Source organism: Delphinapterus leucas, chromosome 5 (assembly GCF_059928025.1).
Source record: "Delphinapterus leucas isolate spDelLeu-1000000601 "Yukka" chromosome 5, BTC_Dleu_Yukka2, whole genome shotgun sequence".
NCBI lineage: Eukaryota > Metazoa > Chordata > Mammalia > Artiodactyla > Monodontidae > Delphinapterus > Delphinapterus leucas.
The window spans coordinates 119,528,966-119,544,854 of NC_143133.1; the positions used below are offsets into that span (position 1 = coordinate 119,528,966).

General features: G+C 39.7%; 1 protein-coding gene across 3 annotated transcripts in view; it reads right to left on the reverse strand.

The window, feature by feature from the left end:
- Nucleotides 1-15,889, reverse strand: part of DAPP1 (dual adaptor of phosphotyrosine and 3-phosphoinositides 1) — a 60,024-nt gene that overhangs the window by 20,249 nt on the left and 23,886 nt on the right. For all 3 annotated transcript variants that reach the window (XM_089912449.1, XM_022582424.3, XM_022582423.3), the window contains exon 4: nt 3,755-3,885. In XM_089912449.1, coding sequence (XP_089768575.1) covers nt 3,755-3,885 — 131 coding nt within the window. The remainder of the gene's footprint in view (nt 1-3,754; nt 3,886-15,889) is intronic.

The window sequence follows — 15,889 nt, forward strand, 5'->3', positions numbered from 1 at the left end:
TCATAGTAGGGACTTTAACACCCCACTTTCACCAATGGACAGATCATCCAAAATGAAAATAAATAAGGAAACACAATCTTTATATGATACATTAAACAAGATGGACTTAATTGATATTTATAGGACATTCTATCCCAAAACAACAGAATACACTTTCTTCTCAAGTGCTCATGGAACATTCTCCAGGATACATCAGATTTTGGGTTACAAATCAAGCCTTTGTAAATTTAAGAAAATTGAAATCGTATCAAGTATCTTTTCCAACCACAATGCTATGAGACTAGATATCAGTTACAGGAAAAAAATGTGTAAAAATACAACCACATGGAGGCTAAACAGTAGACTGCTTAATAACCAAGAGATCACTGAAGAAATCAAAGAGGAAATAAAAAAATACCTAGAAACAAATGACAATGAAAACGCGAAAACGCAACAACCCAAAAGCTATGGGATGCAGCAAGAGCAGTTCTAAGAGGGAAGTTTATAGCAATACAATCCTACCTCTAGAAACAAGAAACATCTCAAATAAACAATGTAACCTTACACCTAAAGCAATTAGAGAAGCAAGAACAAAAATCCCCACAATTAGCAGAAAGAAAGAAATCATAAAGATCAGATCAGAACTAAATGAAAAAGAAATGAAGGAAACAACAGCAAAGATCAATAAAACTAAAAGCTGGTTGTTTGGGAAGATAAACAAAATTGATAAACCACTAGCCAGACTCATGAAGAAAAAAAGGGAGAAGACTCAAATCAATAGAATTAGAAATGAAAAAGGAGAAGTAACAACTGAAACTGCAGAAACACAAAGGATCATGAGAGATTACTACTGTATGCCAATAAAATGGACAACCTGGAAGAAATGGACAAATTCTTAGAAAAGCACAACCTGCCAAGACTGAACCAGGAAGAAATAGCAAATATGAACAAACCAATCGCAAGTACTGAAATTGAAACTGTGATTTAAAATCTTCCTACAAACAAAAGCCTAGGACCAGATGGCTTCTCAGGCGAATTCTATCAAACATTTAGAGAAGAGGTAACAGCTATCCTTCTCAAACTCTTACAAAATACAGCAGAGGGAAGAACACTCCTAAACTCATTCTACGAGGCCACCATCACCCTGATACCAAAACCAGACAAAGATGTCGAAAGAAAGAAAACTTCAGGCCAATATCACTGATGAACATAGATGCAAAAATCCTCAACAAAATACTAGCAAACAGAATCCAACAGCACATTAAAAGGATCATACACCATGATCAAGTGGGGTTTATCCCAGGAATGCAAGGATTCTTCAATATACACAAATCAATCAATGTGATACACCATATTAACAAATTGAAGGACAAAACCATATGATCATCTCAATAGATGCAGAGAAAGCTTTTGACAAAATTCAACACCCTTTTATGATAAAAACCCTCCTGAAAGTAGGCATAGAGGGCACTTACCTCAACATAATAAAGGCCATATATGACAAACCCACAACCAACATCTTTCTCAATGGTGAAAAACTGAAACCATTTCCAGTAAGATCAGGAACAAGACAAGGTTTCCCACTCTCACCACTCTTATTCAACACAGTCTTGGAAGTTTTAGCCACAGCAGAGAAGAAAAAGAAATAAAATGAATCCAAATCAGAAAAGAAGTAAAGCTGTCACTGTTTGCAGATGACATGATACTATATATACAGAATCCTAAAGATGCTACCAGACAACTACTAGAGCTAATCAATGAATTCAGTAAAGTAGCAGGATACAAAATTAATGCACAGAAATCTCTGGCACTCCTATACACTACTGATGAAAAATCTGAAAGAGAAATTAAGGAAACAGTCCCTTTTACCATTGCAACAAAAAGAATAAAATACCTAGGAATAAACCTAGCTAAGGAGACAAAAGACCTGTATGCAGAAAATTATAAGACACTGTTGAAAGAAATTAAAGATGATACAAACAGATGGAGAGATATACCATATTCTTGGATTGGAAGAATCAACATTGTGGAAATGACTCTACTACCCAAAGCAATCTACAGATTCAGTTCAATCCCTATCAAACTACCAATGGCATTTTTCACAGAATTAGAACAAAAAATTTCACAATTTGTATGGAAACACAAGAGACCCTGAATAGCCAAAGCAACCTTGAGAAAGAAAAACGGAGCTGCAGGAATCAGGCTCCCTGACTTCAGAGTCTACTACAAGCTACAGTAATCAAGACAGTATGGTACTGGCACAAAAAGAGAAAGATAGATCAATGGAACAGGATAGAAAGCCCAGAGATAAACCCACGCCCATATGGTCACCTTATCTTTGATAAAGGAGGCAAGAATATACAGTGGAGAAAAGACAGCCTCTTCAATAAGTGGTGCTGGGAAAACTGGACACCTACATGTAAAAGAATGAAATTAGAACCCTCCCTAACACCATGCACAAAAATAAAGTCAAAATGGATTAAAGACCTATTGGCTTCCCTTGTGGCGCAGTGGTTGAGAGTCCGCCTGCCGATGCGGGGGACACGGGTTCGTGCCCCGGTTCGGGAAGATCCCACATGCCACGGAGCAGCTGGGCCCGTGAGCCATGGCCGCTGAGCCTGCGCGTCCTGGGCCTGTGCTCCGCAACGGGAGAGGCCACAGCAGTGAGAGGCCCGCGTACCGCAAAAAGAAAAAAAACAAAAAAACAACCTACAATGAGGTATCACCTCACACCGGTCAGAATGGCCATCATCAAAAAATCTACAAACAGTAAATTCTGGAGAGGGTGTGGAGAAAAGGGAACCCTTTTGCATTGTTGGTGGGAATGTAAATTGATACAGCCACTATGGAGAACAGTATGGAGGTTCCTTAGAAAACTAAAAACAGAATTACCATATGACCCAGCAATCGCACTACTGGGCATGTACCCTGAGAAAACCGTAATTCAAAAAGAGTCATGTACCACAATGTTCATTGCAGCACTATTTACTATTAGCCAGGACATGGAAGCAACCTAAGTGTTCATTGACAGATGAATGGATAAAGAAGATGTGGCACATATATACAATGGAATATTACTCAGCCATAAAAGAAACAAAACTGAGTTATTTGTAGTGAGGTGGATGGACCTAGAGTCTGTCATACAGAGTGAAGTAAGTCAGAAAGAGAAAAACAAATAATGTATGCTAACACATATATATGGAGTCCAAAAAAAAAATGTGGTTATGAAAACCTAGGGTCAGGACAGGAATAAAGACACAGACATAGAGAATGGTCTTGAGGGCACGCGGAGGGCGAAGGGTAAGCTGGTACGAAGTGAGAGAGTGGCATGGACATATATACACTACCAAATGTAAAATAGTTAGCTAGTGGGAAGCAGCTGCATAACATAGGGAGATCAGTTCGGTGCTTTGTGACCACCTAAAGGGGTGGGATAGGGAAGGTGGGAGGGAGACGCAAGAGGGAGGGGATATGGGGATATATGTATACGTATAGCTGATTCACTTTGTTATAAAGCAGAAACTAACACACCATTGTAAAGCAATTATACTCCAATAGAGATGTTTAAAAAAAAAATCCTATCACTATCGCATTGCAATTTTTTACAATTTACCCCGGACCGGATGAACTGAGTCATAGGCTTCGAACCTTATGTTCCTTTCCAGCTTTTATATCCCAAGTTAGAACTCTTATGTGAACAAATGTATTTTTAAAAGTGTGTAACTGTTACCGCTTTTAGACAGTGAGCCCTGTGGGTAGATTGACGGCCACTTACAGAAGGGGCAGTGGGCACGAGGTCGTTTTCCGTTCTTCCCGTCTGCATTGCTGTGTGAACCCGGACGGATTCATAAATGGATGGTTCTTCCACTTTTCTTGGATAGGGATGTTTCAGAACAATCAGAGTGCCTGAATGAAGACAAAAAACCATAAGTAGAATCCCCAGAAATAAGGTCCAAATGCTAACAACTGGATAACTGTGGCTGAATTGTAAAGTCTCTTGTTTTTTCATGGATTCACTTACTCATTTTCTCAACATGCATCGAGTACGAACTACATGCCAGGCACTTAAGCCAGTCGCTGGAGATACAAAGTGGGATGAGACGATATCTGGCCTCCTCGTGCTGGGACAGAGCTAGCAATGAACATAGTCATTTAACTGAACGGGGTGATGAGACCAATGTTGGCCACGTGAACCAAGCATGCTGGGAGCCTATGTGGTAACTGTGCTTTTTAGGTGAGATGTCACTGGTGGCAGGGTAGAAAAAGTACCACAGAGACAAAAAGATCATGCGTAAGAAGAGCCTTTCTATGGAATGCTTCAGAAACTCTTTCCTAGGGGAGGCAACACCGTTCTAGACCTTAAAGCTGTAACTGGAGGTTTTCCAGGTGGGCTTTACAAAAGCCATGCAAACAAAACTAATCAAATACTCTGGGTATAGGAGGATTTATTCCATTGCCCTACTTCTCACTGGTTTCAGAACAACTTGTAACAAATCAGTGGACCTGAAAAATATGAACTCGTAGCATTTTCCGTAGTATCTCCTACCACCCAATACACAGCTGGAGGAAATGAAATCTTTGCTTTTCTTTAGTGAACATGAAGTAAATAGGCTGGGGCTCCTGTGTGATTACCTTCACTTCCATCTGGAGGAGGGGGGTCCCGGCAGAAAAAGGGTCCCCCCAGGCGCCAGGCACTGGGGGCTTGGGCGAGTCATTCAGAGGGCTGAGCGCTTTCAGCTCAACATTGACATTTCCCCCTTCTGCATCCTTCCCTTTCCCCAGTCAATCAGTCAGTCAGAAATTAGAAACTGATTACAAAAAGATTAAGTTAAGGGTTTTCTCCCCTTTGCTATGGCTTCTTGCTTTTTAAATTTCACTCAGGTCTTTTATAGGGCAGGCCCAGACACTGGGGGAGATGCAAAGATTTCAGTAATTCATTCAACAGACATTTACTGAGCTCTACTAAGTGCCAGGCACTTGTCTAGGCCCTGGAGATACAGCAACAGATAAAGGAGATGTAGCGTCTGCTCTCATGGCAGGGGAGACAGAAAAATATTTGAACAAAAGGATATGTCAAGTGAGAGAATCGTTATGAAAACCCTAACAGAGTAATGTAAAGGAACAGAGAGCGAAAAGAGAGGGTTTGGTGAGGGTGGTATTTATATCAGGTCAGGGAAGCCTTCTTTGACAGGGTGACAGAAAGCTCATAGAAAGTATAGACCTTGAATTGCAGCAAGAAAGAGACAAGGAGGAAAGGAAAATACCTCCTCTGCAGTTAAAAAGCCCTTAATAATAACGATAAACCTACAAACAAAGCAAAACCTTTCTATGAGGCTTGAGTACATACAATGTACTGACTGCAAAACCAGAGCCGTGCTTTCTGATATCTCTCTGTACCCCATTCACCTCAGGAACCCTGGGAACACAGTGAAAAATGGCTCTTGCAGTTATGAGAAGCTCCAGTACTGTTCATGCACCTTGTCTGTACTCCCTTTTGTCAATGTGATTCTTTCATGAGAACAGATCCAGTCATATCAGGACAAGGGGCCAGTTACAGGTTTACAGTCATAATGAAAGCAGCAACACCTAAATCAAGAGCAGCCGTTATGCAGGCTCAGGGGCATTGTGGATGCACCTGTGACACGGCAGATGCTTGGTGAATTGGGGGCTGGCTTCTAAGTGACCTACCCCAGAGAAACAGCTCCTGGCAGCCACCTAGGCATCATGGAAGGAGCAACCATGGCCACTCAGCACCTGTTGACTTTGGACATTCTATCACAAGCTTCTGTTTCTTCCTCTGACAAGTGAGCATAATTACGCTTTCTTCATGAAGCTGCTTTAAGCGCCAAATAAAGAAGTGTTTGTGAAAGGATTATAACAATGTTCGATGTTGTTATGCTTTGATATAGAGTATTTTTAAATCCTTGAGTGAAATTCCAATGAGTGCCATCTTTGGGAATGCGGATTTTAAAATAAGAAAGATCTAAGTGTAACGATGTGCTAAGAATAAAAATGGCAGTAGTTTAGTAGGCACTGACGACATAGCACTAAGACAAACAGGTGCCTCTTAAACATTTCATCTGACAGTGGAGGAGAGGGGACGGGAGCTCAGGGCTCAAAGCAGCTCACAAATAAGAAAAAAATGTGAAATCTTGTGCTTCATCTTCAAAGTTGATGCTAAATTATCATCCTTTTCCATATGCTTAATATGAAAATAATATTTAAAATGATGCCCAAGAAAGATGCACCTGGTCAATCCTCTGTCCTTTTGCATAGAACCAAGCATACTCTAGGTATATGCCTACCTATACAGGTTTCCTACTGCAGCTGTAACAAATCGTCACAAGCGTAGCGACTTAAAATAACTCAAATTTATTATCCTACAGTTCTGGAGGTCAGAAGTCTGAAATGGGTCTCACTAAAGTGAAAGTATCAGCAGGGCTGCTTTCCTCTTGGAGGCTCTAAGGGACAGTCCATTCCCTTGCCTTTTCTAGCATCTGGAGGCTGCCTGCATTCCTTGACTGGTGGCCCATTCCTCCATCTTTAAAGCCAGCAACAGTGGGTCAAGTCCTCCTGATGCTGCTATCTCTCCAGTTCTCCCTCTTCTACCTCCATCTTATAAGGACCCTTGTGATTACAGTGGTTGCTCCTGATTATTCAGGATAATCTCCCCATCTCAAAGTCAGCTAATTAGTAGCCTTAATTCTATCAGCAAACTTAACTCCCTCTTGCCGTGTAACGTAACATTCACATTACCGGGGACGGATGTGAATGCTTTTGGGGGGGTCATTACCCTGCTTACCACGGTATCAGTTTCTGGGAGGTAAGCATAGCCATAGGGGCCCGTTGTGCTGCAGTGTAAGGATCTCTGGGCCAGGGTTGCTGCCTGAGCCTGCAGTGCTGTAATCACTTGGTACTGTAAAGCCATTGCCTTTCCAACACGTGCATTTCCAAGCCCTGTGAGTCCCTTCAGAGCAGGTACGGTGCCAAATTTATCTTTGTAGCCCTACCTCCTGATAGAGTTTCTGACGTAGGGAAGGTTTGATGAGCGAATGGATGAATGAATGCCACAGTAATTCACATTTAAGGCAGGGAAGAGTCTGAGATGAACCAGGCTCTTCCAGGTCCATGATTACCCTGGTCTGGGGCAAGGACAGGACAGGACAACAACTCCACATTCGGCTCTCCAAATCTCCATTGTGGGGACCCAAATTCCATTTTGAAACTTCCTCTGAAGTTTAACCAATGAAGAGCTAAGCTAAGGTAAATGCTATGAGTCAACCAGGAAAGCAGAATTGACCATAGATAGATATTAACTACTAAGACCATGAATGAGGCTAGATTGAATGGTGGAATGAAGAAAATGACAAACTACTTATAAAATGATAACTCCAGGACTTCCCTGGTGGTCCAGTGGTTAAGACTCTGCGCTTCCAATGCAGGGGACATGGGCTCGATCCCAGGGTGGGGAAGTTTTGCATGCCACATGGCGCAGCCAAAAATAAATAAATAAATGAATAAAATAACTTCACTGATAAAAATATGGCCTCTTGAGAAACAGGTCTCCTTAGCCAACTATTCTGCCCAAGGAAGGGCCAATATATGGACTTCTTGGCATGGCTGCTAGCCTCACAATGATTTCCCCTTTTGTAGATATCGTTCCATCCCCTTACACAGAAGTAGACCCCAAAGACCCTGGCCCTCCTCCACAAACACCTAACCTGGACACACTCATTGGACCAACCCAGGGATCTGCTTAGTCACTTCTCTGGGAAAAAGGTCCACTAACTTCAGTTTCTGAGTTCATGAAGAAGACTTGTTTCCTGCCTTTGACATGAAAGCTGGTTTCAGAAACACTCAGTGGAGGCACGTTTTTGAGATGATCAGAGCTGGAGGAAGACAGGCATTTCAATTTGCTGAAAGCTACAGAGTTGCCATGATCGCTGGGCTGATTACTTACTGTCTCTTGTGGTTTAGCTTGCCCTTAAATTCTGAGCGGATATATGAATATCCTTCCAAGAAATTCCACTTTTCTCCCTGTATCCTTCTTTTCCTTTTTTTTTTTTAAAATTCAGCTAGCCAGGGTTACTTTCTGTCATTTGCAGTCAAATGAAACTTATCTAATGTTGCCACCACAGACTCATTATATAAGTTCCACCCAAGGTTCAAGACAGCATGTTGGCTCCATAAGAGAGAACTCTGGGTTAGTGATATTCAGACAAAATTAACCCCAGGACTTGGTTTGAAGATTCAGATAAAAGGCAACAGGAGACAAGGGTTGGTAGAGGGAGAAGAGACACAGATCTGCAACCACAGGTTGGAATGCTCGCTGTAAGTTTCACTTCAGTTTCTAAGCTACATGAAGGAGGAGACTGCTGTTTCCTGCCTTTGACATGAAACCTGGTATGAGAAATGCTTGGCGGAGGTATATTTTTGAAGTGATTACAGCAGGATCGAGGCACGTATTTAAATTTGCTTTGGCTGAACTGTAACTTATAGGACACCTACTCAGTGTGTAATACTATGAGATTGCATTGAAGGACTCCTTATCTTGTATCCCAGCAGGAATTCAGAAAAAGAGTAAGGGCAGTCTCAAGCCTTAGGCGTTGGTTTGATGTCTAAAATAGAGAGTAGGGCAGAGCACATATACCTCCTAAAAAAAAACCTTTTGTTTAGAATATTTCTTTTATGCACTAAAGCTAGTATTCAATACTTACTCAGCCAGGTTGCCCACCTAGACTGTAAGATGTTTGAGGGCAAGGATGATACCTGTTTCATCACTGTGCTGTCAGTGGCCAGCAATGTCCAGCTCATAGCTGGCACTCAATACGTATTTGTTAATTATGAATTAAACTAAAGTAAGATTATATCCATCCATGTTTTATTATTGCCCTCAGGTTCAGAAAGCAAACTTTCCAACTGGCGTATGCATGGTGGGTTCATCTATCTCCTCCCACCAATGGGAAGTGACTTTCTAAGGGGGTTTATAAGAATATTTAAGATCTTTCTCTTTGCTACCTTTTCTGCAAATAAACTTGAACTCATCATAAAAGGGGGCTAGTAAAACCACATTCATTTATAGATGAAAGGGTTTTAATATTGGTTTTAATATTAAAAATATTAAGAGAAGAGAAATATACTGAAGTAGGAAAAGCAGACCAGTTAGCCAGAGAAAAAGAAGAGTCTGTTAAACATGCAAGTCAAATCAGGTCACTTTTTTTGGAGTACTTGATTCTACCTTTCAGATGAACGCACTATGGAACTGGCTTAAAATCTGAAGAGGACATTACAAAGATTTGATAAACACTAATCCAATTGCCCCTAAAGCAACTCTTCATGATATGCCAAAGAATATACAGCTCTCGCATATAATTATTGGAATGAATTACCATAAAAGGGCTTCATTAAATAACAGTAATAATGAGTACGTATTTATGCCATGCTAAGAATGATTCTAAATATCTTACATGCCTAATCTCATTCAATCTTCACAGAAAGTCATTAAGATATCAACTATTACCATCAGCTCAGTTTTATAAGATGATGAAACTGAAGCTCAGAGAGGTCACATAACTTGCCTGAGGACACACAGTTAGCTGATACATGGCAAAGGCTGGAGTTAGAACTGGGAGTTCACATATTTACTCATTATGCCATACATTTTTCTCAGCCTTGGTGATAATGACCACCATGGAAACTCTCTACGGCATGTGAAATGTTGTTCTTGGCTATTGTGGGCCAGAGATCACATGTACAAATCAAAATTCAAAGAAGTGGATTCTTTAAGAGGCAGCTTGAGGAAAGAAGAGGAGAGTTTTTGCTTCAACATTTCTCACCAGTCCTCAGTTTCTTCATTTGTAAAGGAGAAATGAAATGGTCTCTGAGCTCCCTTCCAAATCCAACATTCTGTAAATCTAGCTAAAAGCACAGGCCCAACTGAAGGGCAAGAAATATTAGGATGCTTAGTGACAAAATGTTTATCCTGTTTCTGCAAATGTACAATATTCACTTGATATACTTTAGTCCTGATGTCATTTTATTTTTGCCTCTCATTTTTCTTTTCCTCCACCTTCTCTTCAAACTTTAAATTTTATTTTACTTTACTGTAATTATGTAGGCTATTTTATATCCTTTCTGGAGAGGCATGAATGAGATGGGGCTAAGTATTTGGGGGATGTTTCCTAGTCAGCCTTCTTTTGTTTTATGATTTCCTAGTATAGTTTCTCCAATGGCAATTTATGTAAATAAATTAAGAAGAGCAATAAACACGAAGACAGAAGTTCAAATTGAGTCACATTCTTTAGAACAGTGGCTTTATATCACATACCAAAAATATTAAAGGTTTTAAAGAGACTGAGGACTAAAACATGTATTGTAGGCCTGCGGTATCCTACAAGCATTCTGTTACATCATGTGGCAGGGATTCTTCCCAATCAAATCCGTTCAAGGCCATGCTGTGATGTGACGATACTGTATTTCGGTGTCACTGTGACACCCGTTTCAGGAGACAGCAAAATGAGTGGAAAGCACACACACTTTAGAACCAGTTAGCCCGGATTCCAGTCTCAGCTCTGATGCTTTCTATGTGTGCAGCTTGGGCAAATAAATTAAAACCTCTGAGTTTTTATTTCCTCATCTGAAAATGGGACCACTTTACACATTATAGTGGGTAGTCCAGAAGATTAAATACCTCAAACTTAGTAAAACTCCACAAAGATTTGTTTCATTCTCTTCCTTGTCTGTTTTTTCCTTTTTCAAACACACCTCCTCTACAAACTAAGGAGATTTATATTTTTGGCAAACATAAACTAAAGAAGTGACTCTTGGTTGTGGTTTGGCAATGTTCCAAGTTGTCACCAATTATTTTCAGAAGTGTCACATAATTCTCAAATTCAAATTAATTTTAAATTAATTATTTTAAAATGCTGGCTGGGTAAAATGGCTGGTGTCGCAAAATAAAATAATAACTGTAGCAGTTATTAAAAGGTTGGGAATCCCCACATCAAAACAAAAAGAGAAGTGGAAATTTGACATTTAAGAAAGAACCAGATAGGATCTTCAAAATTGAGAACCAATTACTATAAAGGGTAAAGCACAAACACAGCACACTTGACTTATACCATATTTTTTCATGCTAGTTAGGTGATTAGAGTAACAACAAAGTAATTCCTATAATAAATTGTACATGACAATTTCATGTACAAAAGTATTGCAATATAAATAAAAGGTAATGGGAAAGGCAATTTTTGTTTTAATACTATTTGGACACTTAAGCGTAAAGATAAATGGTGTCTACATTTTCCAAGATGACACTCAGTCAGTTATAAGAGGAAACAGTAAAAATTAATAATGGAACAAACACATTCATACTAAAAAAGTCTCAAATTTCCAAGTCTATCTGAGTTGAATTTAGAAGCCTTGTACAAATATGAATAGAAGTTTTACATAACATCTTACTATTACAAATGAAAGGCAGAGTCTGAATTTGATCATTACTGAGCGTACATACAACGCAAATCATCATTTTCAAATTATGCTTTGTATACACTTTGGAAATAAACATTAATTGTCAGTAGCTTGCTAGTTGCGATGCTGCCATGAAAGCTGCAACGCGGGCTTTGGTAATGGGATACCCACCACAGAATGTTGTGGATAATGATCAGCGTTTATTCTTTTAGGTGCTGGGACATAACAGGGAAAAAGAACTGACAAAAATCCCTCTTCATATAGAGCTTACATATGAGTGTGAAGGTTTTAAAAAAATAAGTGAATTAAAAATATGTTAGAAGGTAAATGGGCCATTGAAGAGAGTAAAGCAAGTGGGTACATTGTATATATCTCTATGATATACTTGGGAGATGATTGGGTTTTGAGAATGAGAAATATCTTAAGAGTGTTTGTGGGTGTTCATAAGGAGAAATTAGAGTGAACGGAAACTTTAATGCAGATTAGAGAGATTAAATGTAGATTACAACAAGGGAAAGGGAAAATTATAATAATAGAATCTTAAAGTTGTCAGGAGGGTTAGACCTTGCTTACAGAATCTTCATTCTTTAGCTTAGGAGGCAGAAATCCTGGGAGTTTAAATAATAGGAATAAAATAGGAAAAAGAAATCTTAGAAGAGTATTCATCCCTTTAGGTTAACACTTTTACCTATCCTGAGAGCAAATATTTTCTTATGACCCAGGACCAAGAATTCTGGTTTCACTCTACTGAAGACATTAAATAGATATAAAATTGTAAGGCAAAAGTGTACGGTTGTTGATTTGGACATCTTCCCTGCTGCCCTCAAAGGTGATGCCATTCCTGCCAGTGAATGAGTGTGAGAAAGTCTCTCTTAAATAAACTCACTCCCCAGGCCCTGGAGGGTGAGGCTGGCCTGAGTGGGTCTGGGCTGGTCTGCAGAGTGGCCTGAAATACCCATTTCTAGTCCTTCCCATTCTGGGGATCTGGAGGTCAGAACCCTGGCAGGGCCTCATCCATCGTGCAGAAAAATGCTTCCCCTGGTGATCCTTAACCGACCAAAATTTTTAATAAGAATTTACACTTCATCTGATGGTGAAGAAGGAATCATCAGCCTGGAGGTCTCCTGATCACTGGAAGCCAATTCTTTTTAAATTTTTTAAATTTTTAAATTTTTAATTGAAGTACAGTTGATTTACAAAGTTGTGTTACTTTTTGTTGCACAGCAAAGTGATTCAGCCATACGTATATATACACACTCTTTTTTAAAATATTCTTTTCCATTATGGTTTATCCCAGGAGATTGGATATAGTTCCCCGTGCTATACTGTAGGACCTTGTTGTTTATCCACTCTAAATGTAATAGTTTGTATCTATCAACCCCAAACTCCCAGTCCATCCCTCTCCCTTCCTCTTGGCAACCACAAGTCATTTCTCTATGTCTATGAGTCTGTTTCTATTTCATAGATAGGTTCATTTATGCCATATTTTCAATTCCACACATAAGTGATATCATATGGTATTGGTCTTTCTCTTTCTGACTTACTTCACTTAGTATGATAATCTCTAGGTCCAACCATGTTGCTGCAAAATGGCATTATTTCATTCTTTTTTACGTCTGAGTAGTATTCCATTGTATATATGGACCACATCTTCTTTATCCATTCGTCTGTTGATGGATATTTAGGCTGTTTCCATGTCTTGGTTGTTGTGACTAGTGCTTCTATGAATGTAGAAGTGCACGTATCTTTTTGAATTATAGTTTTTTCTGGCTATATGCCTAGGAGTAGGACTGCTGGATCATTTGGTAGTTCTATGTTAGTTTTTTAAGGAATCTCCATACTGTTTTCCATAGTGGCCGTACCAGTTTATATTCCCACCAACAGTGTAGGAGGGTTCCCCTTTTCCTCAATTCTTTCTTTCTTTTTTCTTTCTTTCTTTTTCCTTCCTTCCTTCCTTTCTTTCTTTCTTGCTGCGTTGGGTCTTCATTGCTGTGCACCAGCTTCTCATTGCGGTGGCTTTTCTTGTTGCGGAACACGGGCTCTAGGCACACAGGCTTCAGTAGTTGTGGCTCGTGGGCTCTAGAGCGCAGGCTCAGCAGTTGTGGTGCAAGGGCTTAGTTGCTCCGCGGCACGTGGGATCTTCCTGGACCAAGGATCCAACCCATGTCCCCTGCATTGGCAAGTGGATTCTTAACCACTGTGCCACCAGGGAAGTCCCCAGGAACCAATTCTTAAATGAACAAGAAGAGATCTGTTTCTAGAAGATGGAATCCCAGTTTCCATTCACTGTTATTCATAGGTCACACTGCTGACTCCATGACTTCCAAGGACCATCTGGGCTTAAAAGCCATCACAGCTTCAGCAGGTTATCTTGTTTCCTGAGGCCTATTACTCTCAGGGGGCATAACGGAAGCTCCTATGTCATGGGTTTTGCCCCTTGTTCCCAACTTTGGTGGCTTTGCCTTCAGCTGGCAGGGACAGATAAGAGGAATATTTCAGAGTTACTGGGATCTAACTCAAGAGCTGGAAGCCAGTTTGTCAAGTACATATCTATCGGCACCCAGGGTCTGTAGCAGGGGTTTAAATAGCAACAAATTCCCAACTGGGTAATGAATAGAACAGAGGAGAGGCAATGGAGAGCAAAAATCTCAGTTTCCTAAGTTTGCAATAAATAAAATAACAATTATAGTGATGATAGGGCTACAGCAAGTTTCAGCTTTTTTTTTTAAGTTTTGAATTTTATTGTATTCATTCTTCTGTACAGCAGGTTCTTATTAGTCATCCATTTTATACATATTAGTGTATATATGTGAATCCCAATCTCCCAGTTCATCACACCACCAACACCCGCCCTCTGTCACTTTGAAGAAAACTCCCATAGGTGTCTGGATTACAAATCTTTATAATTCATATTGCATTAATCACAAACCTTCTTTAGTCAGATTAATCTATTTGCTGGGAAGCTTAATATTGACCCAAATGTAATCTGAGGAGCCTTTACTTTGGTGCAGTCTTAGGTGATCCTTTCACCTAGTGATTGGATCAGTGCCAGAAAAGCTCAACCGGAAAGTACTGCATTCACTTTGATCTCAAACATGTGGCATATACATATACACACACAATGAAATACTACTCAGCCATAAAAAAATGAAATTTTGCCATTTGCAGCAACATGGATGGATTTGGAGGGCATTATACTAAGTGAAATAAGTCAGACAGAGAAAGAGAAATACTGTATATCACTTATATGTGGAATCTAAAAAATACAACAAACTAGTGAATATAATAAAAAAGTAGCAGACTCACAGACATAGAGAACAAACTAACAGTTACCAGGGGGGTGAGGGAAGAGGGGAGGGACAGTATAGGGGTAGGGGGTTAAGAGGTACAAACTATTGTGCTTAAAAGAAGCTACATGGATATATTCTATAGCACAGGGAATATAGCCAATATTTTATAATGACTATAAGTGGAGTAAAAATTTTTTAAATTGTGAATCACTAGATTGTACACCTGTAACATATAGTATTGTACTTCAACTATGCTTCAATTAAAAAGAATTTAAAATAAAACAAAAAAACTTAAAAAAAGGGGGGGGTTTGAAACCTGCTAATAGGCAGAATATGTACTTTTTCCTAACTTGGAGAAAGTCTGGAAAGGAGTATGGAGAATGACCAAAGGTACTGAAACTAGAGTCTAGAGGGAGAGTTTAAAAGAAGGGAGCTGATTTTGTTTGGCAAGAGAAGAGGAGGCTGGAAAGTTACAATGGTAATGGCTTTGAAGGATACAAAGAGTTGCAACTTACAGTCATCATTCATTCATTTATTCATTCACTCACCCAAAGCACCACGCACTGTACCGGGACCTGGGAGACACAGAGGACAAAAATTGAAGTAGACAAAACAGAGTCCTTGGCTTCAACATCTCCTCTCCATTGCCAGTGACCAAGAATTGAACGAAAATGAGTGTAGATTGGGACGCAAGTAAGAAATAAGTCTGAAGGGAAGGAATTTGAAATTGAAATGCTTGCCAAGACCAAAGTAGCAAAGGAAATAAAATCATTACCACTTGCCCTTTGTTTATGAGAATTACTGCTGGTTAAATGATAAAGTAATTTTCAGGGTTGATTAGGAGAATTTCCACCAGAAAAAAAAAGATGATTGCTTCAATTTTATGGTTTGAAATAATCTATCAAAGACCTTGTATGGTCAGTATAAAGTAAGTCAACTGTTTTGTGGTTTCCACTGTGCTTTTTGTCTTTCCTTGACTCTGTGTGAGTCATATCAGGGTCTATTCAGGCCACAGAAATAGCAGAAAAGGAAAAGGCACTGGTGGCATCTCTCCCAGTGTGATCAACAAAAAGCCCACTAACCAAGTTTACCATGAAAATGAGTGTGTACAAATTCGCAGCAACTGACTCTGCTATTAAGGCTTGGATTCCTCT